Raw genomic sequence first — 27,714 nt, forward strand, 5'->3', positions numbered from 1 at the left:
TCCCAATATTTATCACTTTATATGTTTATTTATATGATATATTTATACCCCACAATATTTATTGTGAGGTATAAAATATTTTAAAATAGCACATCACATTTAGATATCTTTATATGTGTATTTACATACTATATATGTGTATTTATATAATATATACGCCACAATATTTGTAAAATATTTTAAAATAGCACGTCACATTTAGATATCTTTAAAGAAGTGAGAGTGGGAGAAGGTTGGCTTTCTTGTCCTGCTGGGCTAGTTGTCCAGTACAAGAGCCGTGTGGTGCTAGGGATACCTGTGCTGTCCCAGTTGTGCTGGGGGCCCCTCCTCTGGGGCAGCTCTCAAGGAATCATGTAGTGCCAGGAATTAAAGCTATGATAGTGCATGCAAGTCATATGTCATAACTGCCATACCAGCTCCTAGAAATTCATGTGATTCCTTTTGACTGCACATTAATGATATTATTAAAATTATCTTTTATTGTTATACATCTAGAGATTTTATTTATTCTATTAGTATATAGGCCAGTTCACTAGCTAAATTTTTTCATTTTGTATGATTTGCTAACTAGCTTCAAATGATGCTTTAATAATACTTGAGGGTGAAAGTCACCAGCTGCCAAATCATTCCAGGTAGATAGACCTTTGGGCTGTAATCTGAGGCCTTCTCATAATGGGGGTGGGCAGATGCCCCTCCCTTCCAGAGGCCTGCAGCCTATATAGCCAAACTCCTCTGACATATGAATGGTGCAGCTCCACAGCTTCTGGAGCCTGCAGCAGTGTATGTAGCCACCCGACATCTCCATATTTCACAGTAGTAATAGCCTAGTAGGAGCACAGCAGATTTGATGGGAAAGTTGCATAGGAGAACACCAAGCTCAGTGAGCAAAAACAGTAACATAAAAGGCTCAATCAGCATCAATCCGCTCAGCAAATCCTTAGACAATTACTTCAGTGACACCATTGTGCAATACAATAATTACCACAAATCGATTTTTATTGATCTATTTTCTGATAATTCCACTTACCATTTTGCTGTAACAAGCAATATGAATTAAATTTGTGCCTGCTAAGGGGAGAGGCTTGGGTGGTGGGTGGGAAACTAGAGGCATAGGTGGAGGGAATCTCACATGTGATGAGATTAATGTTGGAACATTGAATGCCTGTTATAAGTAACCTTGTAAATCATGGTGTTTAAATTAAAATTATTTTCAAATAACCATTTAAAGAAAAAAATACTTGGGTTATAGAAAATATTTGGGTTACTTATACAGGGATTGTATTGTAAGAAATTGACTTCTGTTAATTTAGAACGTGACTGTAAAAATGTGCATGACGTTTATATAAGAAAAATGTAGGTTTACCCTATACATTTATTTAATAACCTGTACCAATTAGAAATTAATAATAAGAAAGTTTCATTTTTCGGTCATTTTGGGTGCTACTGGTGTTTTATGTCAATTTTGTGGTCTTGATTCAGGAAAGTATTTTACTGGGTATAATTTTTGAGTTAAGTTTCTGAAGGAACACCAGAAATCCTTTCCCTGAATTTTGGCAGACATCAACCTGCAGCACTAGAGCAATTGTGTTAGTAGCTAAGATAAAGACTGGCCAATGCACATAGGTACAAGCATATATGATAAAAGGATATGATAATAAGAAAAATGGTTGATGGGTCTAAAGGTCTAGTAGTACAGCAGATAGGGCCCTTGTCTGGCATGCAGCCCACTCAGGTTCAACCCCGGACACCACATATGGTTCTTCCAAGCCCCACTAGTAATGATATCTGAGCACAGAGCCAGAAATAAGCCCTGAAAACTGCCCGGGTGTGACCCCCCCAGATAGAGCACAAGCACTGGCGGTGGGAGCCAGGGTGGGAGATAGAATCAGGAATGCACAACTGGATTACTCCAGTGCCTTTGTCATCCTCAGAATTTAGCTATAGCTGTTAAATTGACAAAGGTAGAAGGAATTAAGAGATTTCTTCTGTATGTGTCAAATGGTATATTTATATTCTTGCTCCCTAGAGGATGGTTTATTGGCTTTCCACCTGGATGTGTGAATAATCCATATCCATGCTCTTTTCCCACCAAAGTATGGTTTCAGTAAGTGCCTGCTTGTCTTTTAAGTTCCATTATAACTGCCTTCAGAAGCAGATAACTGAGGGAAGTTCTAAATAGTTGAAAAGAACTGTGTTTTTCTCACATGCTGAAGAAATAGGGATTTAAAGTGGCATTTTGAGATTTGCTCCTTAATGATGATAAATAGTTTAAATATTTTATACTTTTTTCCAGTGATGTTTCTATTTCTAATTATTATGATCTTTTGTTGTTGTTTTGTTTTTGGGCCACACTCCTGGTGGTCTGGGGAACCAAGTGGGGTGCTGAGGATCAAACCCGGGTGAGACACATGGAAAGCAAGTGCCCTGCTAATTGTACTATTCTCTTTGGCCTTGTTATGCCTTTAAAAAAGATATTTTGTGCATCTAGCTTCATTTCATCTTCATGTTTATGTTTCAGTTAATGCTCTTCTGCAATGTAGTTCCTGTTGTGGAGGGGAAAAAAGCAGATTAGCTCCTGGAGATACTGGGAGTTGGGTTGGAAGAGCATTTCAGAAAAATAAGACATTGTTTTGGGAAGATGAGCAGGAACTATTCTGAACTCGAAAACTGGGAATAAGAAATTTTGCATTTTAAAAATGTAAAGGAATGCTCGCAAGTTCTGGTTAAATCTCAAAGAGACGGAGCTTTTTAACCTTTAGTATTAATAAGTCCATAAGGAATGGAATATTTTGGTGACATCTGTGACTTGTTCCATTTGGTCAGGTATGTGTTACATTTTAATCTTCTGAACAGTGGTTATCACTCGGAATGCCTGAGTTATCCTGAATTCCATCCTTTGAATTGTTAATGGAATACTGCATTATACTGGACCTAAAGCAATCCTTCCAGGCCTTGAATACCACATCTGCTGGTAGTGAATTATTCATAATTACTCTGCACTAACTGTTTGACATGGTACATTTGTATTTCTTACAGTTCACCTGAAGCTCTTTGTTGTTGTACTTTGACAATTCTGGATAGTCGATAATCGTACATTTGATATGCCAAAAACAGTAACAAGTCTCACAATTTGTTGTGAGACATTACTGGTGCCCACTTGAGCAAATTGATGAACAACGGGAGGACAATGCTACAGTGCCCCTCTTTTGGTTTTTAGGCCATACCCAGCAGTTTGCATGGTTTAGTGCTGACTCTATGTTCGGGGATCAATCCTGGTTGGCTCAGAGGACCATCTGAGGTGCTGGGGATTGAATCCAGGTCGACCGTGTGCAAAACAAGTGCCTTATCCCTTCACTATCTCTCTAATCTCCAATAATCATAAATGAGTGCCTTATATTATACTGATTTTTTTTTCCTCATGTGCGTACAGATAACCACACTTGTGCCACTATTATGTGGTATTGAAACTTGGTTCTAATATTTTGATTCTACTTTAATATTACTAGCTTTTCTAGAGAATAATGTTTGGGCTGGAGCAATAGCACAGCGGATAGGGTGGTTGCCTTGCACGAGGCCGACATGGCCGATCCAAGTTCAATTCCTCTATTCCTCTCAGAGAGCCTGGCGAGCTTCCAAGACTATCTTGCCCGTATGGCAAAGCCCGGCAAGCTACCCGTGACGTATTCAATTTCAATATGCTAAACACAGTAACAAGTCTCACAATGTTACTGGGCCCGCTCGAGCAAATCACTGAACAATGGGAGGAGAGTGACAGTGACAGTTTGATAGCTATTACAAGTATGAAGAGGATCCAGTGCCCAAGATCTATTGAAATATTTGGGGGGGGGGTGGTTTTACTCACAAAAAGTATCTGTATTTATCATTCTTTTTTTTTTTTTCAGGAATCTGAAGTGATTATTACCTACAATTGTGGGGGGTTGTTTTGGACTAGTAATTATTTCCTTCAAGAATGTGGTATCACAATAAGCAAGTGAGTGAATAAATTAGCAAATGAATGACTAGATAAATAAATGTATCTTTGTTTCAGGGAAGAGAAAATCCCAGGAAAACAAAAACAAAGTAAACAAAACGGAAGACATAGAGCTGAAGGCAAGTGAGCCATATTCTACCTCTGCGAATATGAGAGATTCTGCAGAAGGTGAGCTTGAAAGGTTGGACTTGTGTGAGTTGGGTGTGCAGCAGCAATCTAACTTTGTGTCTCCTTGGATTGCCTAAAAGAGAATCATACAAGAACTGTAAATGGTTCAATATATAAATGCAAAAGGCTGTCTAAATTTAATAGTCACAGGGCCTTCCATATTCGATCTCCCCGTGAAAAAATATCAGAGATCTTCTGTGTATAAAATGAGATTACTTCCTAGTCAAAACAAAGTTACGCACACTGTAATTGCGTTTATAAATAATTTATCAAGTACAAAACCACCACAGTCTGCTAGGCTATAATAAGGTTTCCGGAGTGCTGTACTGTAAGTTTATCACTGAACTTTGGGTATCACTTCTGGACATAGGCGTGGGATGTGTATTTTTGCACATGAAAATTTTATTAGAAATTTCCTTCCTTTGATTTTATATAGCCATCTGATGAAAGACGTTTCTGATTGTTTTCATTGTTTAAATTTTAGTTCCTGATTTCCCTGTTTCCCACAAAATTTTCTTCTTTATTGTCCCTTTCGATGATTCATAGGCTAGGCCCTTCCTAGAAGAATTCACAGAGAAATGTATTTAATATCAATTAGGAAGGCAAACTGCTCCATTCTCATTGTCGCTGAGACACCCTGATGATACTTCAGCTCTTAGAAATAAAAGAGGTGTGTCTTAATTTGTTAGTGTGACAAGTTTACATAGAGACTAAAGCTTGCTCATGAGCATGGTCACCCAAGTACACAGATTTCAAAATAAAGACTGGTGATCCAGGGCAACAAATTGTTAAGGAAAAAATTTTTTACTTTAGATGTCTTTTAAGTCAATTTAATAGCACTGTTTGTGCTGATAGTATTACAGATTTCTGTGGCATTTTATGAGGAAATAGAGGAATGTATTTCCCTGAACCTTTTAAAGCATAAATTCTGTCTGCTGATTTTCTGAAGACATTTGAAAAGCAACAGGAATGCTTAAAAACCTCACTTTAGTGACAAAATCCACAGCCTTTCCTGTCAGTTATTCAGCAGGTTCCCCCCTCTCCCCCCATAAAACATCAAGTTTTGGGGTGGGAGGTGGGGCTATGATACCAAATATTTTTCTGTATTAGATGGGACAGTTTTTCCAAGTGCTATTGGTTTTGTGTAATGGCCTTGTCAGCATCTCCTGGGTGTTCTGTATTTTCCTAAATAAGAGGTTTGATAAGCTGAGCAAACAAGCCTGTTCTTTTGCTGCAAGCAAAAAAACCAGCTACAAGCTCCTCCTTGCAGCTTTAAACCTCCTATTAAGTTGAAAACTCATCAAGTACTAGATTGATAACATTTTTATGTGGACCTTACTAGTTAGTTAAGTATGGTACATGTTTTGGTTGAAATTACTTTACAAAATGTGTTTTCCCTTTTTAAGATAGTTTTTATTGAAACGTGTTTAGAAAGATATGAGAGAAGACAAAGAGGGGAAATGTGTTCAAGAGAGAGCGTGTTTCTCCAGAGCTGAAGTGGCAAGGAGAAAAACAGAGGGAGAAGCAAGTGAGATACCTAATCAGGGGGACCACTGGCTTGAAATGAAAGCCATTTTGGAACAGTTTTATATCTGGAATTGTTTACCAGTCACAAAAATTTGTGTCGTTTTGGGGACCATACCTGGTGGTATTCAGGTACCACTCCTGACTGTATGTGGTGCTGGGATTCAAAGCAGTGCTGCAGCCACATGCTTGGCTAGTGCCCTGTCTTTGTACTCTCCACCCCACAAAAAAAGAGTGTGTCTGTTAATGGCAGTGCCCATTAATGGTAGTCACATATTTTGTTCTAATATGAATCTTATAGAGAAGAACATTAGAGACCTCTTCTTCTGTTTTATACTCTCTGCTTCTCTCTCTCTCTCTCTCTCTCTCTCTCTCTCTCTCTCTCTCTCTCTATCTTTCTCTCTAAATAACAACATGCTGGGTCTTTATTGAAAATATATTTGAAATACAATATTATCATCACTGATTGTTTTCCCGGTTTGTAGAAACCTGATGAAATTTGTAAAATTTGTATGGGGTAGGATAGGGCTAGTTTCAGTTACAGACAGAAAAACCTCATTTCTAATAAAGGTAGCAAATAGATAAAAAGTAAAGCCAATAGTTGCAGGAGGGCTAAGAGTGAACACGTGAACTTGAAGTAATACCCTATTTTTGGAGAACTTGGAGAGTGATCTTGCTTAGCCATACCCTATTACCAGCCACCTAGTCAACTAACAGACCTTTCTCTATCGCCCTGGCCATTTTCTCTTGCCTCTTCTTCCTCTTTCTTTCCATGTCTGTCTCAGTGTAGACAGCCAGCATGTGCCCTGCTTCAGTATCAGTCTTCTCCTTTAATGTTCCCCTTTTGTGCACTTCATACCAAATGTCCATGTGGTCCTTCATTTTAGAATACCTTAATTCTAGTTGCTTCAGCTAAGTCCAAGCTATAATGTGCTTCATGGTTTGATTTTCTTGGCTTTTTTTGTTTTCAGTCTTGCCTGATAAAACCAGGTTTTATTAGATCTTCCTCTTACGTGTTTCCTGGCAAGATTTACTTCCACAAACATAGCTGCTAAATTATTATAGTATTGTTGCCTTTAATTTTATGTTGTGTCTGTTAGTGAAGCTCTGTGAGGTTAAGGATCTTGAAGTCCTCTTTACTTAGTCCTGGCAGGTAATAAATATTTTTTAGTGAGTAGAGCCAGTTAATAGCACCAAGTCAGAGTAGCTCTGCCTCGTCTGTGAGCCTTTCCTGACTCCTAGTGTCTACAGTAAAAGGACCCTCACTCATCAGAAACTATAGAGACAACAGCATTAAATAAAAGTTCTGTCACAGCTCCTACCTTAGACATCCTGCTTTCCAGCCTCTTTCTCTACTTTCTTTTATAGCAGAGCTTGAAAGAGTTGTTCATGGTCCCTATGTCTTCCTCCTCCCATTCTCTTATGAACAACGTAAGGCATGTTTGTTCTTTTACTATCTAGACCTCCACCTTGGTTAACTGAGTTTATATACCATTCCTCATCTTGTCTACCCACCAGCAATTTTGAACATAGCTGACATTTTGCTTTGCTTAATCTGAGGGCTGCCACTCTGTTGGCTCTGCTCTGTTGTCATTTTCCCTCTCAGCACTGGCTTCATCTGTTCTCTCCCTTTGGATTCATTCTCCAGGTAACCTTGGTCAGTCTTAGATTCCAAGTGCCATTTTCAATCTAATTTCAGGTATTTTTTGTCTTTTTTTTTTTTCATAAACATTTCTTAACTAAGCCTCTGTCAAGTCAGATCCCCCCTCTCTCTTTCTCTCTCTCTCTCTCTCTCTCTCTCTCTCTCTCTCTCACACACACACACACACACACACACACACACACACGTTTGAATAGCTGTTAACTACCTCAACTTCAGATTCAAAGTAAGCTCGTGATGTCTGTCCTTAACAAAGTCCTTAATTAAATGCACAAATGCACCTGCACCATGCACTATACATACACATTTCCCTTGGTTCTCTAATTTGGTAGACAGGATTATTTTTGTCATGGAATTCTTGACAACAATAGTTCTTGCATCTTGTCAGCTTTGTTTCTCTTCCAGAACACCCCCTGCCCCCATTTCCCCACCAAGTTCAAAGGGTACAGTAGGCTGCTCTCTTGCCTCTCAGTTTCTGTCCATTTCTATCTAGAATTTTCTGTCTTCCTTACAGCAGCTGAAATTATTCTTTAATTTCAATGATTTATGTCCTGTTTCTCTGTTAGAACTTTATGAGCAGCTCCCTGTTTCATTCAGTAAAGACAAACAGTCGACAAGGTCTTATGTAAGCTGGCTTGTGGTTTACTCTTGAATTATTCCTGCTCTCCTCCCTCCTGCAGTCCCCTTTCCACCCTACTCCAACTTCCTGTATTCCTTAAACACAGATAGCATGATCTTGATTGAGAGTGTATGCACCTGCTGTTTCCCCCGCCCAGTCCACTTCCCTCATAGATACTTGAATTTCTTTCGGCTTCTATTCTGCTCTCAACTCACTAGTGACTCTTCTTACCACTTGTCTGCTATCTCTCTAAGATTAGGCTCCACTGCGTTTCTCCTGTGCAGAGGTAACCAGATTTCTGTACTTTTGAGTTCTTCATAACTTGATCAAGCTTAAATATTGGCTCTCCAACGTTTCTTTTTCTTTTTTCTTTCTTAACTTGAAAAGTTCTGATAACATGATTCTGGAACTGTTCTAGCTTCTCATTATGTAATTTTATGAAGGAGGAAGAGAATCACTTTGGAGGCATGAGAAATTAGAATTTGCAGTTAGTCTTTTGAAATTGAGCTTATGAACGTTAAGACACAATTTTAAGTGCTCTGGTGTCTATAAACAAAATGTATTTTATTATACATGTGTGTGAGTCAACTTTGAAAAGAAGGAAAGTGCCATGTGGACATCTCCATGTGTTTCCTCACTGTCCAGTATGCTGCTACATAGCCATTTTGTAAATACTTGTTGAATGACTGAAGCCAATACATACCCAATACAATTATAAATGAGAAAGTTATTTATTATCAACCATTATCTCCCCCACACTTCTTTATGTTAAGAAGAAATAACCTAGATAATTGATCATGTACTTGTAGTGACTAGTGTTGCTCTGCTTCTATACTTTCCAGGTCCAAAAGAGGAGGAGGAAAAGCCTGCAGCTTCAGCAGCTGGGCAAATAGCAGTTCCTCAGGAGGTGGTTAATCAGGATGTGCTTCCAGAGCCAGTAATCCCTCCCCCAGCCAGTGAACCACAGACAGAACCAGACGAGAAGCTTGAAGCCACAAACTCTGAGGTGAATGATTTGGAGGAAGAAGAAGAGGAAGAGGAGGAGGAAGAAGATGAATTGGAAGAAGAGGGGGAAGAAGAAGCAGATACACCAAATGACAGTTCTGTGAAAGAGCCAGAAATACGGTGCGATGAGAAACTAGAAGACCTACTAGAAGAACCAAAAATTATTTCAAACGAAACTCTTGAAGACTCTTCAGAAGTACCACCAGCTATCAAAATTCCCAAAACTAAAGAAGAGGCTAATGGTGATGTATTTGAAACATTTATGTTTCCATGTCAACATTGTGAAAGAAAATTTACAACCAAACAGGGACTAGAACGCCACATGCATATCCATATATCTACCGTCAATCATGCTTTTAAATGCAAGTACTGTGGGAAAGCATTTGGCACACAAATTAACCGGAGGAGGCATGAGCGTCGTCATGAAGCAGGCCTAAAGCGAAAGCCCAGCCTAACACTACAGTCATCAGAAGACCCAGCTGATGGCAAAGTATCTGGAGACAGTGGTACTCCAAAAAGTGATTCAAATCCTAATCTTGGGCAAGACTGTCTGATCTTGAATTCAGAGAAAGCATCCCAAGACACAGTAAATTCTTCTGTTGTAGAAGAGAATGGAGAAGTTAAAGAGCTTCATCCATGCAAATACTGTAAAAAGGTGTTTGGGACTCATACTAATATGAGACGGCATCAGCGTCGAGTTCATGAGCGTCACCTGATTCCCAAAGGCGTAAGACGAAAAGGAGGCCTCCTGGAAGAGCCACAGCCTCCTGTGGAACAGGCCCAGCCTTCCCAAAATGTCTATGTACCGAGCACAGAACCAGAGGAGGAAGGGGAGGCAGATGATGTGTATATCATGGATATTTCTAGCAATATCTCTGAAAACTTAAATTACTATATTGATGGTAAAATTCAGACTAGCAGCAGCACTAGTAACTGTGATGTGATTGAGATGGAATCCAACTCCGCAGACCTTTATGGTATCAATTGCCTACTTACCCCAGTGACTGTGGAAATTACTCCAGGTATAAAGACCACACAAGTTCCTATAGCAGACGACCCTTCTAAAGAGCCTTCCAGTAGCACAAACAATGAGTCCAAAAAAAGGAGAACTGCTAGTCCTCCGGTATTACCCCAAATTAAAGCTGAAGCAGAGTCTGATCCTGTAACACCCTCTTGCTCCATAAGTCTTCCTCTTAGCATAACAACAACGGAGGCAGTATCTTTCCACAAAGAGAAAAGTGTGTATCTGTCGTCAAAGCTCAAACAGCTTCTTCAAACCCAGGATAAGCTAACTCCTCCTGCAGGAATTTCAGCAACGGAAATGCCTAAGTTAGGTCCTGTATGTGTGTCAGCACCTGCATCCATGCTGCCTGTGACCTCCAGTAGGTTTAAACGACGTACCAGCTCTCCTCCCAGTTCTCCACAGCATAGTCCTGCCCTTCGGGACTTTGGAAAGCAAAATGATGGTAAAGCAGTGTGGACTGAGGCAGTTCTGAGTTCCAAAAAACCCAAGTTAGAAAGTCATAGCAGTTCACCGGCATGGAGTTTGTCTGGGAGAGAGGAGAGAGAAACTGTGAGCCCACCATGCTTTGATGAATATAAAGTGTCTAAAGAGTGGGCAGCCAGTTCTACTTTTAGCAATGTCTGCAACCAACAGCCCCTGGATTTATCCAGTGGTGTAAAACAGAAGGCTGAGGGTGCAGGCAAGACTCCCGTCCAATGGGAATCTGTATTGGATCTCAGTGTGCATAAAAAACCTTGTAGCGATTCTGAAGGAAAGGAATTTAAAGAAAATCATTTGGTTCAGCCACCCTGCAGTGCTGTAAAGAAAAAGAAACCAACCACCTGCATGCTGCAGAAGGTTCTTCTCAACGAATATAATGGCATTGACTTACCTGTAGAAAATACTCCGGATGTGACTAGGAGCCCGAGTCCTTGTAAATCATTAGATCCACAACCAGAGTCTGCTGTTGGTGTTGACACTACTTTACCTGCCCCTACTGTTCCATCCCCGCCCGATGTTTCTCCTTCATCAACTACTTTGCAGACACCTTCCCTCTCTTCTGGGCAGCTGCCTCCTCTCTTGATCCCAACAAATCCCTCCTCCCCACCTCCCTGCCCTCCAGTATTAACTGTTGCCACACCACCTCCACCTCTCCTCCCTACTGTACCTCTACCTGCTTCCTCTTCTAGTGCCTCTCCTCAACCGTGCCCCTCACCTCTTTCAAATGCCACTGCACAATCTCCACTTCCAATTCTCTCCCCTACAGTGTCTCCCTCGCCATCTCCCATTCCTTCTGTGGAACCACTGTTGTCTGCTACTTCACCAGGGCCTCCCACACTTTCTTCATCATCCTCTTCTTCCTCTTCTTCATTTTCTTCTTCCTCTTCCCCTTCACCACCCCCTCTCTCAGCAGTGTCATCTGTTGTTTCCTCTGGGGATAATCTAGAAGCTTCTCTCCCCGTGATATCTTTCAAACAGGAAGAGTTGGAGAATGAAGATCTGAAACCCAGGGAAGAACCTCAGCCTGCAGCTGAACAAGACATTGTTCAGGAAACGTTCAACAAAAACTTTGTCTGCAACGTCTGCGAATCACCTTTTCTTTCCATTAAAGATCTAACCAAACATTTATCAGTTCATGCTGAAGAATGGCCCTTCAAATGTGAATTCTGTGTGCAGCTCTTTAAGGCAAAAACTGCTCTGTCAGAACATCGCTTTTTGCTTCACGGAGTTGGGAATATATTTGTGTGTTCAGTTTGTAAAAAAGAATTTGCATTTTTGTGCAATTTGCAGCAGCACCAACGAGATCTCCATCCGGACAAGGTATGCACACATCACGAGTTTGAAAGTGGCACCCTGAGGCCCCAGAACTTCACAGATCCCAGCAAAGCCCACGTAGAGCATATGCAGAGTTTGCCAGAAGATCCTTTAGAAGCATCTAAGGAAGAAGAGGACTTAAATGATTCTTCCGAAGAGCTTTATACAACCATAAAAATAATGGCTTCTGGAATAAAGACAAAAGATCCAGATGTCCGTTTGGGTCTCAATCAACATTACCCAAGCTTTAAACCACCTCCATTTCAGTACCATCACCGAAACCCCATGGGTATTGGTGTGACCGCCACAAATTTCACTACCCATAATATTCCACAGACTTTTACTACTGCCATTCGCTGCACTAAGTGTGGAAAAGGTGTGGACAACATGCCAGAATTACACAAACACATCCTGGCGTGTGCTTCTGCTAGTGATAAGAAGAGGTACACCCCTAAGAAAAACCCTGTACCATTGAAACAAACAGTGCAACCCAAAAATGGTGTGGTGGTTTTAGATAACTCTGGGAAAAATGCCTTCCGGCGGATGGGGCAACCCAAGAGACTGAACTTTAGTGTCGAGCTCAGCAAAATGTCATCAAATAAGCTCAAATTAAATGCGTTGAAGAAAAAAAATCAGCTTGTACAGAAGGCAATCCTTCAAAAAAACAAATCTGCAAAGCAGAAGGCGGACTTAAAAAATGCGTCTTCGACGTCCTCGCACATCTGCCCTTATTGCAATAGAGAGTTCACGTACATCGGCAGTCTGAATAAACATGCCGCCTTCAGCTGTCCCCAAAAACCTCTGTCTCCTTCCAAAAAAAAAGTTGCTCATTCATCCAAGAAAGGTGGACACTCCTCATCTGCAAGTAATGACAAAAATAATAGCAACAGCCACCGCAGGAGGACTGCAGATGCAGAAATTAAAATGCAGAGCATGCAGGCTCCTTTGGGCAAGACCAGAGCCCGAAGCTCAGGCCCCACACAAGTCCCACTGCCTTCCTCATCCTTCAGGTCCAAGCAAAATGTTAAATTTGCAGCTTCGGTTAAGTCCAAAAAGCCAAGCTCCTCCCTAAGGAACTCAAGCCCAATAAGAATGGCCAAAATAACTCACGTTGAGGGGAAAAAACCCAAAGCTGTGGCTAAGAATCATTCTGCTCAGCTCTCAAGCAAGACATCACGGAGTCTGCACGTGAGGGTGCAGAAAAGCAAAGCTGTCTTACAAAGCAAATCCACTTTGGCCAGTAAGAAAAGAACAGACCGGTTCAATGTAAAATCTAGAGAGCGGAGTGGGGGGCCAATCACCCGAAGCTTACAGCTGGCAGCTGCTACCGACTCAAGTGAGAACAGGAGGGAGGATGGCAGTGGCAGGCAAGAGCTGAAGGACTTCAGGTAAGCGCTCTCTTCAAGGGCATAGGAGTTAAGAGCTCAAGATCTGGGCAATGGGGGAGCTGAAAGAAAATTGTCCTTACCCAGTGGCTTTTTTTCTTTTCTCCTGTGTAATTTTGACATAAGCATTGAACTGCAATAGCTGTTGCTTAAGTTGTAGGCATGAAGAAAGGGGCACTAGCATTGTAGAGAATGAATACTTAGTTTTATTTCAGACCTTACGACTCATAAAGTGGCACCATTTCTTTAAATGGTGAATTGTAAAATGAATTTGAAAGCATGGAAGAATTCTTAAAAGTGCCCTTTCTGTATTAAAAGACATTATTCTGAGAAATTTCCTTTGTATCTTGCGTAATTCAGTGTCAACTTGTTTCATTTCCAGACCATAGATCATTTAAGATGGCTCGTTAAGGACTGGGGAAGTGGCTCAGTTCATGCCTCGTATCCACGAGGCTTGGGCTCAGTCTTCAGCATCGCAAAAGTTTCAAGAATTAAAAAACTAAAAATAGATGGTTAATTAGTTATTAAAATATGTTGCAATCTTGTTTTATATTTCTTTGACTTACGCATAGTTTTAGCAACAGACTGCTTATATTTTTCATGGTTTTATTGTGGCTTAATTTAAAAAGCTTGCGTCATTGGTTAAAACAAAACACTGTTTCTTTTCAAATGTATTATACCCCTACCCTCTCCTTTCTCCAGCCGTAAGATAATAAATAAGCCAGCATCCAGAGGAACAGAAGAGTAGGAGAGGGTGTGCTTGGAACCCTACAGTGAGGCCAGGCACGTGTGGTAACCAGGGCACATCAGCTTCATTTGTCAGTGCCTTTGTTTCCCCTGCAGTGACGTAAGAATTCATCTTAGATTTGAGATGACTTTATTATTTTATTCTGTGTTCTCCCTACATTAAGATCTGTTCTTAGTGATAGAGTAAAAAAACAACTTAGGACAAAAGTTACATGTCTCACAAAGATTTCTCAAACTTTCTAAGTTACTTAAATAACATGAATTGGTATATACCCTTGGAATTTTGCTTTTTTTTTCCCCCCCTGAATAATGCCTACAGGCCAGTCACATGTGAAATTCATGACCGCCAAACAATTTCTGTTGCAAAATGTTAGAGTCAAGTCCTTTCAGAGTAAGCTGCCTTACTCAGGGCTTTCTGGTCTGTGTCTGGAATTTATTTGGTGTTGAAAACAAAAAGATTGACAGTTAACTGTGAAAGGACTGCTGTTTGGGAGAGATCATGAGGACTCAAATGTGCTTTTTTCACTGTAGTTGATAAGCTAGAGTTTTTGGTGCTGGTGTGCCTTAACTCAGGGTTATAGAAAGATGAACCGAAGAATCATTAGCCAAGACCTATTGGAGTGATTTACTACAGGAATAAAGGATCGTGTTTTTTGTTGTATTTTTTTTTCCAAAGTCACTTTATACTTATATTGAAGAATAAATTGCCATAGATTTTGTTCAGCATCTTGTCTTTGACCATGGCATATGCATATGCTCCAGTCTTGGCATTTAGCCCTGTTAAAAATAAGCACCTGCTTATCAACTGTCAAGGATCCTTGCCTATAGCAGGTTAAACTGCTTGTACTCAGTCTATATTCTGGAAGGTCCAGGATTCTTGTACTGCTTTTCAAGTTACTTACGACTTAAAGAAAAAGAATATACCATTATTTTTCAGACTGCACTAGAAAACAGCTCCTAGGTGATCGATGCTATCACACATTGATGATACGTGTATTTCCTTTCATCTCCCATAGATCTGAAAGAATCACTTTATACTGGATCTCATTTATACAGTTCAGGGGTGATACTGATATGACAAATGAAATTTAAAACTGTGCAATTGTAAATTTAGGAATTTTACATAACCTCTTACTCTCCCCGTATCTTTTTGAGAATCCTTAAGATTGCAAAGAACCAAAGTGCCTAATAAAACTATTTTTGGCTCCATTAATTTTTCTTAATTTTGCTTTGTCTGATGGTTAACAGAGGATTACATTGGTGAAATGCAATTTTTTTTCCTAAAAGGAAACACAGAAGAATGAGACAAGAAAACCTGGATATTGTTCTAACTGGTGGATGGTGGCAGCACTTGTCTGTAGTTAACTGCTCTGCTTTTGTGTGAGCCACTGGAGCTGTGCTGTGACCACATCTGAAGGATATAATATTCTTCATATATAGGCAGGGGTCACTTCCAAGTGACCATAAAGTTCTGAAGTTTTTTGAGGATTAAACAAATGTGCAACAAGATTATATTTTATTTGAACACAAGAGTAGGCATTTAAGAATATGCTGTGGTGTTGGTACAGTGTAATGAGTTTGTCCTAAGACTAGATACCTAACCTCAGCCCTAGGGAAATACAACACAGTGGTTCATCAGTGTCTGGCCCACGGAACTCCACCTCATCCTTGGTGCGTGTTTGTTGTATTGCACTGTTAAAGAGCTGTTTTAATTAGAGCCTTCTTTCCTCTTTCCTCTTTGGCATAACTTTACATATAGAGTTTTATTCAGGGATGATCTCATGGCATGTGTCTGGAGGTATTTACTCCGTTCACAGTGAATTTTGCTTTACTTAGCCCATTACAAATTCTAGGAATTTCATTTCATCATAAAAAACTGTTAAAGAGTCTCTGACCCTCACACATTTTACTTGAAAGCCATTTTAGGATTCAAAAATTTTTGGATTATATATATGTTTGCAACCAGCCATGTGAATGTAGTAAGAGGTTTCCATTGAACCTCAAAAGAATGTGTCAGCTGGTCATTTCCTGAGCAGAAGCTAATGTGTGCCAGAAAGGTGTTGGTTTTTTTGTTTGTTTGTTTGTTTTTTGTTTTTAAAAAGGACATATGCAAGCCACAGATAGCTTTCTGGTGGGAATTTAGATTTGTTATTGAAGACTCATGTCCATGAGTTGTAGAGCAAGGGAGGCAAAGAAGTATACTTTTCACTGCTCCCTCTTACCCAGCTTGGGGTTTTGTAAATCTCAAGGTGTTTTTACATTTTCATAGTGCTCCTTTTAGGTCAGTTTTCTGTTTTTTAAAAATACCATGATCTTGTTGCAGCCAGTCAAAAACGGAGACGCAACAGGAAATTTTAGACTGTTTTCCCATCAACATGAACGAATTAAAATGATGCTAATTTTCCATATGTCCATCTCTGCCACCCCTGCTACTCCAACTGGACCTGCCTGTGTTCCTCCCAGTGTGTCTCTTCTAAGTGGGATACTTACATTTCTGCATACTTTCAGAGTCATTCTGTTGCTATCTTAACGTATGTCTTTGGTCTGCTCACCTTTTCTTTAACATAGTCAATTCATGCAAGGTTCTGTTATGTTGTCATTTATCTTCAGTTTTCTTATTTTCTAGGAACTTGCTGTAGAAAAAGCCCCCCAAACAAACAAAAAACCTTAATTGACTAAGTACAGATCTTGCATGCTCAACTTAGAATAAGCACTACGGCAAAGGATTCGAAATCTATCAAGCTTGCAAGACAAGTTGAAGCTGACTCAAAATCCTAACATACAGCTGATTTCCGGCAGGCTTCTTGTTGCCCTGGTTAGAGTCAGGCATCTGCTTCTTCGTTGGTGCCCAGCAGGCGAGCTGGGCTCCCAGGTGATTGAGATCCAAAGAGGAGGGCGCTGTAAGACGGGTCAGATGAACTGGCTTGTCATCACGGGACTGGTAACTCAGATCCGAGTGTGGCCTTTGTTTTTGGCACATAGCAGAGAAAGGAATGATTTGAACTTAACCTTGCAAAGCAAGTTCTCTGTTTTACTGATAGTTTGTTGTAGGTTTCAGGGATGACAAATTTTGATGCACTCATTTTAAAATGTTTTGGTCACACACCAGCTCTTGATGCCTTTCTTTTCAATGAATTGGGGTGGGGGTGGGGGAGGCATTTAGTTGTTTTTTATATCACAAGCAGATTGCCAGCATAATGGAGAGGAAACCAGATTGGATATAGACTTTTTTTTTTAATACCTCTTCCAGTGTCATGTTTATATATCCAAATGGACATTATCCTCTCAGATCATTATCTGGCACTAATTAATAATTATATTATCAGAGACTATGTAGCAATATCATTGCCCCCAATACATGACAGTCTGTATAGATGTATGTCTACACATAAATATAAATGAATTTACATATCAGGTTTTACACTTAAGTCTCTAATAGAGATTAAAAAATGATGACAAGTAGAAATGACAAAGTGACCTCTTCTGATTATAAAAGTTACCATTTCTCCATGCATTTATAGGCCTTTCTAATTAATGACTGAGCTGGTGGAAAACAGCTAGGTTTTATTTGTGTTTTTTTTTTGTTTTGTTTTGTTCTCAACTTTAAAAGTAATCTACCTCTTAAAATTTGTAGTTTAATACTTGTTTGGTGAATTTGTGCCACTTTAACCCTTTCACTATCATTCCCATTTTGTTACATTTCTGTTATGGGGACTTTATGTTGAAATATTGTATAAAGCATTTGTAGCAGTTTAAAAATAAAATATTTAAAATTATTTAAATTGTTTTGGACGCTTCAATTGTATTGTATGTGATTTGCATCTTATATTTTTGTTTGAGTTGTTAATCTGGAGAGTGTTCTTGTATTGAAGTTTGCTGTTAGTTATTTTATTGTTTCTTGTTGGAGAGTGATATAAAAGACTTCTAATGAAAACATTAAAATTTACAATTTGACTGCAAAAGGGGTTGTCCTTTGATTTTAACCAATGTAGCCTTGAGAGAGAGGTGATTTACAGATACGCAACAATGGTGTTTGTTATTTTCCCCCTTCCAGCATGAAATAAATAATTTGAGCTTGTCAGATGTATAATTTTTTTTAATGCTGTTGCTAGCAGGCACTTAATAACTAGGGGAATTCGATTGATACATTTTATATTAATTGTAACCAATAAAAAAAACCTTTACAAACCCTTGTGAGAGGACTGCATTTTGTACATCATTGGGTTAAAGATAAAGAATAACCTTGCAGAGGCAATTGTGACTCAAGCTCACTGTGTAAAGTTGGCCTTCCATCCAGTTGAGCTCTTTTAGATTGTTTCTTCTTAGCATCAAAGTAGTATTTTGTCTTTTCAAATTGCTTATATGCCACCTAGATGGTAGATATAGTGGATGGAGGTGCTGAGAAGTGTCACTGAATTTACTTTGGTAAGAGAATTTTTTATGTGGGAGGTTCTGTCCTTAGCATCCTCAGCTAATTTGTATGGGTGCCTTATTTTTTTTTATTAAGGAGAGGCAGTAATGCTCAATCTCTCCTGACTAGATATCCCCATTTTTGGCTCATGATTGCCATATGTTAGCTATACCCAGGGTGGAGGCAGCAAGAGGTTGATGTTTTAAAAGTTTTCAGTTACCTATTTTAAAAACTGGGCTGGAGCGATAGCACAGTGGGTAAGGCGTTTGCCTTGCAAGCGGCCAATATGGCCGAACCGAGTTCGATTCCTCCGCCCCTCTCGGGAAGCCCGGCAAGCTACCGAGAGTATCTTGCCTGCACGGCAAAGCCTGGTAAGCTCCCCGTGACGTATTCGATATGCCAAACACAGTAACAACAAGTCTCACAATTTGTTGTGAGATGTTACTGGTGCCCGCTTGAGCAAATCGATGAACAACTGGAGGACAGTGACAGTGACAGTTTTAAAAACTGCACTGCACTGAGTGCTGACCTCAGCATCCTCTCCTCATGTGAACCCTCACTGCTCTGGGAAGAGAATTGGCTCTCCTCTGTTTATACCTCCATGCTTTCAGTGATCAGACTTTTAGCCAATTCCACCTTGTCCAGGCCTTTGGTGGCTTTGCACTGGGCCTTTTCTTTTCAGGATCTTTGTTTTGCTTTAAACCTGCCAAAAGTGAGAAGTAAATTAGAGTCTGTTGCATTTCCTTCCTTGGAGTTGGTGATTTTAAGTTTTTTCCTTGCTTTTTAAACAAGCTGCAGGTGCTGTCCTGTGTGTGTAGTGTCTGTGATTCTTAGAGTAGCACCTGATAGTTAATAAATCTCACAACTCACCAAGAAGGAGCCACACTATTTGGTTGCTTTTACTCTGGAGTTAAAAACAAGACAAAGTAGTTTTAACCTAATAAAGTGTGATGACATCTCTAGTTTTCCGCATCTTACAGTGTTTCTGATGATAAATCCCTTACCAGGCTGCCTGCCTTAATTTGATTAACAGGTTGTTCCTAGCAAGGATTCATCCAGATTAAAATTTATAGCTAGGACACAGTACATGCCATGAATGTACCAGGCCGTGCACTGGGCACTTGGGGTAGTTTGGGCACATTTCCCTTTTCCTGGCCCTTGTGGACCTTTTCTTGGTACCTTTTCCCTTCTCATTCTAGATATTTAAAACCTTGGGAATGGAGAGAAAATAATAGCAGACAGTTGGCGCTTGCTTTTCATGCAGCCAACTCGAGTTCAATCCCTGGAACCCCATATAGGGTCCTAGGAGTCATTCCTGAGCTCAGAGCTAGGTGTAAGTCTTGAGAACTGCCAAGTGTGGCCCAGCATTCTCCACACACCCCCAAAAAATTAGGTTTGAAAAGCTCTCAACCCACCAGAGACCTAAAGTCAGGTAGATTTTGGACTTAATATGACTTAATTTGACTTAATATGCAGATAGTAACGTGACTACGGGTATTAATACTTTAGTGATTTATGAAATTATTGCTTACTTAATGCATTTGATATCCATGTGGATTTTTATTTCACATCAGGCCTCACTACCCATAAAAGTTTATAAAGGGCTTTCACTGTGAAGAAAAGCCCATACTTAAAGCCTTTCTAATACCAGCCCGATATGTAAAACTGCTCCGTTTTGGTTTGTTTATGGCTTCTCTCTGTATGGGGTCTAGTCTCTCACTGAATGAACTATTAAGAGTTTGGAAGTGTGGACCCTCCCATTTGGGTTGAATTGGGGAAGATGGGAGAGCTGAAGGTGATTTGTCAGTAATGCCTGAAAGGGCTGAGCACCAGGCTTTGCCCTAGCCACAGAAAGACATGCCCTGCCCTGGCTCAGCGGTTTTGATTGAACCCAGAGGGAAGAGGGAACCCACCCCAAGACCCTTCCACCAATCTGCACTTGGGCTCTTGGGGTGGGTCCTGACTGATCTGCAATTTAAAGATTTACGACCACCCAGTGCACACCTAAGATTTTGAGTTTAGGGGGAAAGTAATGGTGAATGTGGATATTGTCTGTCTCATGCTTGACTAGACTCATCCTTACCCTGTGATTAGGTGCTGTCTTTCAAAAACTCTGGATTCATTTAGGAATGAGAAGTAGAGGCCTGTTCTGAAGCCATTCTTAGCCAGAGTCTGAGAGAGGTGCACATACTTTCTAGAGTGAGGCGATGATTAGCCTTGAGGGGAAGAACAGTTGTCAGCGAGCCTTTAGCTTGGTGGAGGCCTGTGAGATCTCTCCCTGGTAAGGCCTTGAACTTTCTCTGGGGAGTTTGCTACAAGATGCAGTACTGTGTTTTAAGAAAATAAAGATTGACGGATGGAAGTGGTATCACTTCATATTGCTATTTTTTAAGCTGCATGGAACAATACCTGAGGTTTGAATGGAGGCAGAAAAGAAACCATTATAGTCTGCGCATTGGTTGGCCCCACTCCCATGCCCCCATGTCCAGTTTGGGGACCCAAGGCCCTCTCTCTGCTTCTGGCCACACTGCTGGTTTCCTCCCCTTCTTTTTTCACCTCCCTGCACTGTTCTTACTCCCAGGCTGTGCTTTGGGTGACCTGATAAGCTAGGATGAATTTGACAGTTTTGAAAACTTTTGCAAGACATTTTTTTTGGTACCTGACTTTGACAATACCAGGAGCAAGACCAGTGCTCAGGGCAGTGATTCTGCTCAGAAGTGTCCCAACTCCCCATGTGCCAAGCTGACTTGACTTGCCTCTTTCACTCTTCAAGTTTTTCTTATTTTTAGTTCATTTCCTCTAAATGTAGAATGCAGGCTATTTGCTCTCTGGAGTAAGGTGTTTAGATGGCGGCATCAGCAAACAAGTAGAATCGTGTTTGTTGATTAGGATATTGTCCTGGTGCACTAAGACTGCCGATGAGTCCGTTGCTACTCCTTGGAGTCTCCCCTACTCTGAACTGGTTCTGTGCTTCTACCTCCATCATAGGACCCGCAAATCAAGCTGACCCAATCTAGTCGGTGAACAAAAATCTTAACAAGATAACAACTCATTAGAACATCTTTTTGATTTTTAAATGGTACAAAAAGTGCCATTTAAAAGAAGAGGACTAGGAGCTCATCCCTTGCAAGCCTTGGCTTGTTGGACACTAGTCCGAGAAGAAAGTTGAGTCAACCCTCCCACCTCAGCAGAGTATATTATGTGCAGTGAAAGGGATAGGTTTCTGCCAGCAAAGATGATTTTTTCAAGGATAGGATGAGAGTCTCGAGGTAGTTTTTGTTTATAATCTGGATGAAGAGTACAAATTGGAAAAACAGTCATGATTTTGCTAAATTGCTTGCAGTTGCAAAAGTCACATTCTATTAGAAGCCACTAAAAGGAGCTTGGAAATGCTTTTCTGAGAGCAAACTGGCCCAGGGATTGGGGTAATAGGATTTGTACGCGCTTCTGTTTTCTGCCCTACTGGTACCAGCTGGATTCCTTTCCAGCTGTTTCTAAGAAAGTGCCCCTGTATTCAGACGTGCCAGAGAACATTGATAATGTAGCGATTTTTGTGGGAAAAATTAGTGCCTGAGTGTTCCTGCCCCTGTTTAGCTTAAGTAAGTACCACAGAATGCCAAAGAAGCCGCTTCTTTAGATGGGTGCTCCCCAGGTTTCCCAGCTAGGGTACCAGGAGAACTGGGACTCGCTTTGGTCTTGGCAGGGATGCAGATGGAATCTTTAAAGTGCAGACTAATGCCTTTGACTCAGAACATACTTCAGCTGAAAACTTTTCCATAGCAATGCTTGAACTGGAGTCTACTGTATCATCTGGAATTCTGCTTAAATAATTAAGTCAGCGTTAAGTTTAAATGTAAATTTTAAATACAAGCCACTTAAAAGAAGGCTGGGAATTTGTTGCACAGGTAAGTTAACCACAGAAGGGGATTTAGGCCTCAGGCGTCCAGTAGTGGCAATTTTATTTTTTCAACTTTAAAATAGAATTTCAATTTAAAATAATTGTATTTGTTTTAGTCTTTAATGATTGCCAGGATGTATAATCTAATACTCTCAATTGGAATGGAATTCTTTAAAACTCATGTGGATTCAATTTTCCTTGCAGTAACATTTTCTTCTCACTTGCTTTTTATAATCACTTCCAATCTTTGCCAACCCAGCTCAAGTGTAGGAACATTTTCAGATGGCTTCTATTTCCAGGCTATTATTGGACTTGTGAACCAGGCACATTCTCCTGTCATGATTCCGTGGGCTAGCCATTCAGAAAACAGAGGTAATGGTCAGTCTGAAACAGGAAGCTTTAGACTGTACCTCTGCTGTACTCTGCCCTATGCCCTACGTCCTCGAGCTTTGAGGATGCTGGGATGCAGCCACCACTTGAAAGGAGGGAGAGAAGGAGCTGAGGGTGTTCTCTGGCCCTTCCTTGCCAGCTTGCTTCTTAGCTCACCCGAAGTTCTCCCAATACCGGGTGACAGTCTCATTGCAGAGAAGCCAACCAAGTCTAAGATGACATCTCTTACATCAGGCCCCACTTGCTGGCCCTAGAGCTGCATTCTTTTTAAATACAGGGTCAGATGAATCCACTGTTTTCTTGGTTATTACAGTTCCCTGCTCACCCCCACCCCATACACACCCACAGAGATGTTGATGTCATTAGTCAATGCAAGGCTTTCGTTGGCGAGGTTATGTAGCATGGTGGGCCTGAGTATTGGCCTTGAGCTAGCATTCTGGTTTTTGATTCCTTAGGTGCCATTTGTGACCAAGGCTGGCAGAGCTCCAGCCACCTTATCTGTAAGTGGGAGTATTGGAAGATTCAATTTGTGTTCTAGAAAGGAGACAGTAGCTGATGACTGGTGGTGATGGTAACGACACTAATATTGATTGATGTCAGCTACTAGTGACCTCACAATAACAGACTTAAGAGAAAGGTCACATTTGGAACACTGACAGGGTTTAACACAATCCGCCAACGGGGGGAACTTAGTACATTTCCCCCATGGAAAGAGTCACAGTTTGAGTGATACATCTGGTAAAGAAACTAGTGCAGCTGAAAAGTAGGAAAAGAGGGATTCCTTCATGAAAACTGACAATTGCCAGTTTTCTATTTTTGGCAGAATTCAGTTTTTTTTTGTTTGTTTGGGGGCCAACCTGGCGGTGCTCAGGCTTAGTGCTACTTCTGTACTCAGGTGTCGCTTCTAGCAGGATTTGTAAGACTATCATAGTGTTGGCTATTGAACTTGAGTATGACATGTACAAGGCAAATGCTCTATCCACTGTCCTGTCGCTCAGGCCCCCCAAGACCCAGTTTTTCAAAGTTTCCAGGAAGGCATTCTCATTCTGGCCACAGGCAAAGCAAATGAAGGGGATTATTGGGGTTGAGAGCTCTCAGGGGATGCTTTTGCCCACCAGAAATCCGTCTCAGACCTGGCTGCCTCCTGTGCAGTTTCAGCTGGGAGTGCCTGCATTGATCCCTGAATAGGGAATTTACAGTTCAGAAATTCCTCAAGACCTTTTTCTTCCACAGGAGGTGGAATAATAAGGCCTGGCACTGGCCCTGTGCTGGTGAGGGCATTGGTTCTGCACTCAGAACTTCTGATCAGACATCACTTCAGGAAGCCCTTGTTGACCATTTGATCTGAAAAATCCATTGAAATAACCTCACCTTCCATTGATTGCATGAAGCACTTTTCTCTTCCATGTCTGCTATGGTATTATAAATTTTGTTACCAAATGCCTACCAAAGAATGAAAATGCTGTAAGGGTGGGAAATCTGTTTTGGTCACTCGCTGAACAACAGTGCCTGGCTTGTAATGGCTGCAGGAGAAATGCTTGTGGAGTGGACAAGTTCCTTAGCCTCCCTCTGATCCTCACTCTTCCTTGCTGTGAATGGCACTGAAGATCCATCTGACCATAAGGAGGGCAACAGAAGCCTGTGAGGACACTGGAGGCCACATGCCATATAGTCAGTACTGCTCTGCTACTGTTTTTATTGTTAGCAAAAGATACCAACTTGAATCTCAGAGTGAATCCAACCAAACGTGGAAGCTGATACTCAAAGCTGACTTAACCAGTTGTGACATTTCCAGAGAGCGCAAGTTACTATAGCTGCAACATTTCCCTCAGCACCTCCTTCCTTATTCTAGAAAAAAAAAAAGATGTTAAGTGGCCTAGAATTCCTGCCTGTGACTCCATCCCCAGTGACCTGGGGTTCTTAGCTGGATCTCAGCGAGGCCCAAGTTGTTCTTGGGAAACCTGAAGCTGCCACCTTTCTTCATCAGCCCCTCCGCCATCAGAGTTGTGAAGGAGCTCTAAAGCAACCATTTTTCTAGATTATGAAAAGGAAAACGATTCATTCTTACTCTGCCACTCCTCCATGTGATGGTTTCAAATTCCAAAGCACTAACAGGGACATTTTTAAAAGATTGTTTTGCAAGAAAGCACTCCATTAGCTTTTTGAAACCACGAAAATATGACCACAACCCCTCAGTTAATTAAAGTAAAATAATTACACAAGGATGTTTGTGGATTAATTGTAAAGGCTTCACATTTCCCCCATTTGATCATTAAGGCCCTGTGAAGTGAAACCATTCGTGTTCAGCCATTTTATTGACGGGCACACTGAGGCACAGAGACTAGATGCAGTTTACAAGAGGCCACAACTGCTAAGTGGAGCCAGGAAATAAGTCCAGGAGCCTGGCTTCCTTTCTCGGTCATGAACCGAGTCTCTGCCTCTGGTTTGCCAAGCATGGATCTTCTTGGGCTCTCTCCTTTACAAAACAGATGTTGCTTGTTGGTAAGCAACTGCCAAGTTGGGGGTAGGGGAGGGCAGGGAACTCCACCTCACTTGGAGGTGCTAAAACGAGTTGGGAATGTCTGGCTTGTATACAGCCTGTGAATCCCCATGGTCTAGACTGATACAGAATGGGATAGACAGTTTTCTTGTGGTTGGAGACCCATCTGCTTGTATTGGACAGACCTTGGCAGTAAAAGGCTCCCCATTTTTGAGCTGAAACATCACGGTTATTTCGAGCCTGGAGTGTTTTGTGTGTTCTTGAGAGGACAGAGAGCAACTTCAGCCAGGCCTGGTGTGATTGGCACCACCTCCACCCGCCTCATGAGAGAAAGGGCGTATCAGATACCAAGACCAGAACTCTTGCTCCCTGCATCTTTTTTTTCCCCCTGCCTGTTTTCACCGAAGTCTTTCCAAGCCATGACTGGCAAGTAGGTTTCCATCTCTGGGCAGGCAGGTCCAGGAAGCTAGTGGCTCTGCCACATGAGGTGTTTGCTACCCCTTGTCTCACTGCACCACTTCCAGGCTCTCAGAACTTGCTGTTGACCGTGGTTATGCCATTGCTGGAAAGCTCCAAGTCAACTTCCTGTAATACTTTGTTGTGCAAAAGTAATACCTCGGTAATGTGGGAATACAGGGTCTAGAAGCTGGAGGAGGAGGCTCTCCTGGCTGGCTTCTCTTTCATGTGCCATCCGTGGCTATGTTTACACGCCCTGGCATCATCCTCATATACTTTGGTTGCCTCTCCCTGGGCTTAAGATGGGTTTCATCTCAGTATATGCAGGTGAAAAGGCAGCAAGCCTAGAGAGAATATCCAGGGACCCTGCCACCCACTGTGAGCAGTGCCTGAGATGAGAAGGTGGGCTTCCTGCGGTAGTTTGCTTGCTTGTTTATATTCTTGGATCCGTGCTGGTGAGTGGTGCTGCTGGATGACTGACCTCAGGAGCACATTCCTTGTCACAAGCGCCTACAGATTGCTCTGGACATCCTCAGACATACCAGGTTGAAACAAATGGTCAGTGGAGAAAAGGAAAAATTGGAGGGGAGAACGTACTTGGTGCTCGGCAGTAGTTTGTTGCCAGGTGAAGCCCCTATATCCTGAAACAGTTGTTTTCTTTTGTGTTTTCACTGAACACCTTGTTCTTTTATCTGTGTTTAGAATTTACTTGTATTTCAAAACACTTGCTAAGTGCTAGCAAGTGGTTGTGGGCCAATACCTGGACCTCATTCCATCTCAGTACTGTAGGACCTGCCCACTGATTTCATTTTCTTCTCTGCTTCAGGATTTATTCTTGAAGGTCCCTAGAAATTTCTCTTACAGCCAGGGTACAAGTTTACAGTGGTTTTTTTTTTATGTTCTTACCTTCCTTAATCCTTTTTCTTTTTTTTGGGGGGGGGGACTACTCAGGGGACTGGAATGCTGGGTTTTGAACCCCTTTGGCCTTGTGCAAGGTGTTACCCACTGTACTATCTCTCTGTCCCCAGCTTTCCTATTCCTATTTAAACTCCTGTGAATTTTACAGATGAGCTTACCACCCTGATATATTGGTGTCAAGATACTATAGTTGATATGATTTGGATATCAGTATAAATAATAATGTTTGTGTCTTTTAGTATGTTTTTATCTTACATTTATAAAGTGGACAAATAGGGGCCAGAGAAATAGTTCAGTGGTTAAGGCACTTGTTTTTCATGTGGCAGACCCATATTCAATTCCTAGCACCCCATCGTCTCCACAGAGCCTCGCCAGGATTGACCTCTGAGCACAGAGCCAGGAGTAAGCATTGGATGTGGCCGAACCCCCCCCCCAAAAAGAGTTTATAAATGTTTGTAAAATATTCAGGTACAGTCCATCAATGTGTGGTCAGCTCAGGTGTTTTAAGGTAGTATCTGAGTTGCTTGTGACAGGTTTGTAGGTGAGGGGAGCGGCCTGCTGAGCCAATGTGTGTGTTTGTCCAGTGTATGAAGGGTACTTGATTCAGATTATCTCACCCACACGAATGAAAACCCTTCTGGGATGCTTACTCATTCTAGCCTCCCGCCACCTTCCCCAGACTCTGTAACCATAATATCTGGCATGGGAACCTTGAAATCTTCATGTTTACCATCTTCTCCAATTAGTTTTGCTCATACTTCAGAATTCCTCCTTACATCTTAAAAAAGGATAAAGTGACCTGGAATTGACTCATCTCATGACTTAATTTGCTTTCAGATTTTATTTTTCTTTTGCTTGGCTTTTTAACAATTACTTTGATATCTTTGTGCTTTTCAAAGATTTCAAATACTTTTACTTGTTCCTAATAAAGCATCTTATGACTGAGCCCAGGCAGCTTAGGAGTACCAGGGCTGAGATGGAATACAGGATTTTCTGATTTGTCCATCACCTAATCACAGTAAAGGTACCGACAGTGATTTTTTACAGTCCAAGATTGGTTTATGACCTTTCATTCTGTAATTGTAGACAGAATTGTAGGTAAATGATTTTTCTGGCACAATATTTTTGAACTTCACGTAATTGGTTGCACCGTTATTTGTTTGAGGCCACATGAAGAGGTGCTCAGATCTTACTCCTGCCTCTGCCCAGAGATCACTCCTAGTA

At 41.2% G+C, this 27,714-nt stretch overlaps 1 protein-coding gene across 4 annotated transcripts in view; it reads left to right on the plus strand.

Annotated features, from left to right (window-relative positions):
• The window catches only part of PRDM2 (PR/SET domain 2), a 128,856-nt gene that overhangs the window by 76,281 nt on the left and 24,861 nt on the right, over nt 1-27,714 (plus strand). For 3 of the 4 annotated variants that reach the window (XM_056123776.1, XM_056123774.1, XM_056123777.1), the window contains 2 exons: nt 4,049-4,159; nt 8,805-13,173. In XM_056123776.1, coding sequence (XP_055979751.1) covers nt 4,049-4,159; nt 8,805-13,173 — 4,480 coding nt within the window. Of the gene's footprint in view, nt 1-4,048; nt 4,160-8,804; nt 13,174-16,543; nt 18,100-27,714 lie in introns of those variants that run through there. The other variant, XM_056123775.1, reaches the window with a different exon arrangement.

The sequence above is a fragment of the Sorex fumeus genome, unplaced genomic scaffold (assembly GCF_029834395.1).
Source record: "Sorex fumeus unplaced genomic scaffold, SorFum_2.1 ptg000047l, whole genome shotgun sequence".
NCBI lineage: Eukaryota > Metazoa > Chordata > Mammalia > Eulipotyphla > Soricidae > Sorex > Sorex fumeus.